At 38.6% G+C, this 3,645-nt stretch overlaps 1 protein-coding gene across 1 annotated transcript in view; it reads right to left on the bottom strand.

Moving 5' to 3' along the window:
- Positions 1-3,645, bottom strand: part of GGH (gamma-glutamyl hydrolase) — a 41,374-nt gene that overhangs the window by 10,428 nt on the left and 27,301 nt on the right. Inside the window, exon 6 of the mRNA XM_015567405.1 lies at positions 2,276-2,390. Coding sequence (XP_015422891.1) covers positions 2,276-2,390 — 115 coding nt within the window. The remainder of the gene's footprint in view (positions 1-2,275; positions 2,391-3,645) is intronic.

Genomic DNA, 3,645 nt, shown 5'->3' with positions numbered 1-3,645 from the left:
GGGCAGAATCTGTGAATAATTTGCATATCGCCCTGATTAGCCAATGGGAAGCATGTCAGAGGTATGGTTAATTACCATGTTTGTCTATCATTAGATAGGATTCCAAGCAATTTATTTAAAAAGAACTCTGGGAACCCAAGCTGGAAATCAACCTTTATGCCGACAGTCACATTTTCAGTGTCTGTCACACATGCCAGTACTTGGTGAATCATTGGTTTCAACACTTCCCCAGTTTCAAAACTTCTGTCTTTCTCATCTCTTCCTCCCTGTACCCTTACAGTAGTCAAGTCGTGTTTATTTTTCTTAATATTTATCTATCAAGGCTACAATCACTGCTCTGAGCCAAACCCTTCCCACTTCACAGCCTACTGCAAGTCTCTGAACTAGTACACCTGCCTGTCCCTCCTACTTCCCACCCATGCTGTCAGCTCTAATGTCCTAGAAGAATGGCTTGCAGAAAATGCTTCCATGATCAAAACTTTGAAAGGCTGTTTGTTCTGAAGGTTCCCTGGAGCCTCTTCGGCAGCTCTAAAACTCTGGCGCTCTCTGGTTTCCAAGTAAGATTTCATTTGAAAAATTAGATCTGCTACTGAGGAATTAAAGACTAACATCAAAAGCAAATGTTCATCTTGGGGTAGGGGACAGCTAACTGTAAAAGAACAGTAAGAAGACACTCCTTGCCCTAGCCGGTTTGGCTCAGTGGATAGAGCATTGGCCCAGGGACTGAAGGGTCCCGGGTTTGATTCCGGCCAATGGCAGGCACATGCCCAGGTTGTGGGCTCAATCCCCAGTAGAAAGCATGCAGGAGGCAGCCGATCAATGATTCTCTCTCATCATTGATGTTTCTATCTCTCTCTCCCTTTCCCTTCCTCTTTGAAATCAATAAATATATATATTTTAAAAAGACAATCCTTATGAAACTAAACATAGAACCATTTTGTGATATAATTCTCCAAAGTGTAATATTTGCATTTTGATTATTAATATTCCATTTGAACAGTATTTTTGGTTATAGATTTTTTGTTTGTTTGGTGGGGGGAGGGGGGGTTTGTTTGTTTTGTTGTTGTTGTTAATCTTCAAGCACCAAGGATATTTTTTCCATTGGTTCTTTTTTTTTAAATATATTTTATTGATTTTTTACAGAGAAGAAGTGAGAGAAATAGAGTGAGAAACATCAATGAGAGAGAAACATCGATCAGCTGCCTCCTGCACACACCCCACTGGGATGTGCCTGCAACCAAGACACATGCCCTTGACCGGAATCGAACCTGGGACCCTTCAGTCCACAAGCTGACTCTCTATCCACTGAGCCAAACCAGTTAGGGCCCATTGGTTCTTTAGAGAGTAGAAGTGAGGGAGCTCAGAAGGAGAGAGTATGAGAGAGAGAAAAACACTGATTGAGAGAGAAATACACTAACTGGGGCTGGGGATCGAACCTGCAACCTAGGTACGTGCCCTTGACTGGGAATTGAACCTATGATCCTTTGGTGTGCAGGCTGAAGCTCTAACCATTGATCCATACTGGCCAGAGCATATTACAGTTTTTAAATGCAGAATTATTTATAAAAGCAGTTTGCCCAGAGCAAAAAGTGGTATCTTGTGTGTGAAATCACTTATAATGGATTAGAAGGTGGCGCTGGAAGCTTCCAAAATACACTAATTTTGGATGATAAGATATTGTGAACACATAATGTTTTGTTTGTTAAAAAATTCAACTCTTTCCAAATCAATCTATGGTACAAATCATTTTATTCTTACTAGGTCATTACATCACAAAACCAATGTTGCTCTTTTAAACCTGTAATACTGGCAGTTTATACTGAAGCAACACTGCTGTATTCGTTACTTACAAACTTTTAAAGTAGAGTGTGAAGGTATTTCGAAAGTCATCTTCTAAAAATCTCCTTTATTCCCTAAGTGGACCCTTATCCTAATATTATGGAATAAAGCTGGTCAAGTTATAGATTCTTTTACTCCACTAATTTCACGATTGTCTAATGAGGACCGCCTTTTGTGTTGTAAAAACAACTATCATTTCATTCTCTATCTAATACATATGACATACCTCTAATGATGTGAGAGATAAGCGTCACTTTATACTTTAAGCAATGTAGTGAGAGACTTTAAGCTTCAGATCTGTGGCAAAAATCAGGTGCAGTAGTACCACGTTTAAATGATGCAATCCAAAGAGAGGCATTAATTTTAGAGATAAAAGCTAATTTTAAAGGCAAAACAGCAGCTTTATTTATACAATGTAAAAAATACTGAATCATACCTTACTGGTACAACTCGTGCACCTGCAGACTCCAAATACTTTACATAGGATGCAGCAATATAGTATTTTCCCAGGTTTTTCATTGCCTTAGTATTGTACTTTTGCATTAATATTCCTAAATTACAAACAAAAGAAGTTTTAGTTTCAAACAACTGCCTTTTTTCCTGCTCAGAAACTGAAACAAATCGCAGTAAAAATATAACGACAGTAGTTCCCCCTTTATCCAAGGTTTAACTTGGTGAAGTTTTGGCTACCCACTGTCACCCACGGCCTGAAAACATTAAATGGAAAATTCTAGAAATAAACAACTCATAAGTTATATATTGCACACTGTTCTGTGAGGCATGATGAAATCTTAAGCTGTCCCATTTCACCCCACCCCAGACATGAATCCATCCCTTTATCCAGCATCTTCACGCTGTAGGTGCTCCAGGCCACTTAGTAACTGTCTTGGTTAGCACATCGACTGTCTGGTATAGCAGTTCACGTAATGCTTATTTTACCTAATAATGGCCCCAAAGTGCAAGACCAGTGCTGGCAATTCGAACATGGCAAAGAGAAGCTGTGAAGTGCTTCCTCAAGGGAAAAGTTGAGTGGAGTACAGTAAGATATTTTGGGAGAGATACCACATTCACCTAACTTTTATTACAGCATAGAACTGATTCTTGAACACGGGTTTGAACTGTATGGACCCACTTATACACGATGTTTTCCACATAACTATATACTCGGCCCTCTATAGCCCCACATATGCAGATTCAACCAACCACAGATCAAAAACAGTATTTTTAATCCAGGGTTGGGAATCCGCTGATAAGAAGGGTCGATTTAAATTATATTCAAATTTTCGACTGTATGGGTCAACTGCATTGTAATAACTGGTCTATTTTATTATTTATTAGTTATTGTTACTAATCTCTTACTGAGCCTAATTTATAAATTAAAATTTATCATATATACATACACATATATGAAAATACACAGTATATTTAGGGTTTGGTTTACTATCCAAAGCAATCAATCCAAGCAAACATCTTGCTTCCCCCGAGCTATTATAATAGCCTCGTAAAAGGTCTCTCTACAACCTTTCTTAAACAACCCCCGCCATCTCCAACCAGTTCTCCACATGGTAAGAAACCTGATATCACCATTCATTCATTCATTCATTCACTTAGTATATATTACAAAATCATACTACATAGCAGGCACTGAACTAGGTGCTGGGGACACACTAATGAATAAAACAAATAAAAATCACCGCCCTGTGGGCTTTAATTCTAGTGTGTGGGAGGGAAAGAAGACAAAAAAAATAAAGAAGATAAAATACATAGTGCTATGGAGAAAAGTGAAGCAGAGGAAGAAGGTGTGTG

The sequence above is a fragment of the Myotis davidii genome, unplaced genomic scaffold (assembly GCF_000327345.1).
Source record: "Myotis davidii unplaced genomic scaffold, ASM32734v1 scaffold1, whole genome shotgun sequence".
In the NCBI taxonomy this organism is placed as follows: domain Eukaryota; kingdom Metazoa; phylum Chordata; class Mammalia; order Chiroptera; family Vespertilionidae; genus Myotis; species Myotis davidii.
The sequence above is the reverse complement of the archived record's forward strand: the minus strand, read 5'-3'. Positions and strand labels throughout refer to the sequence as shown.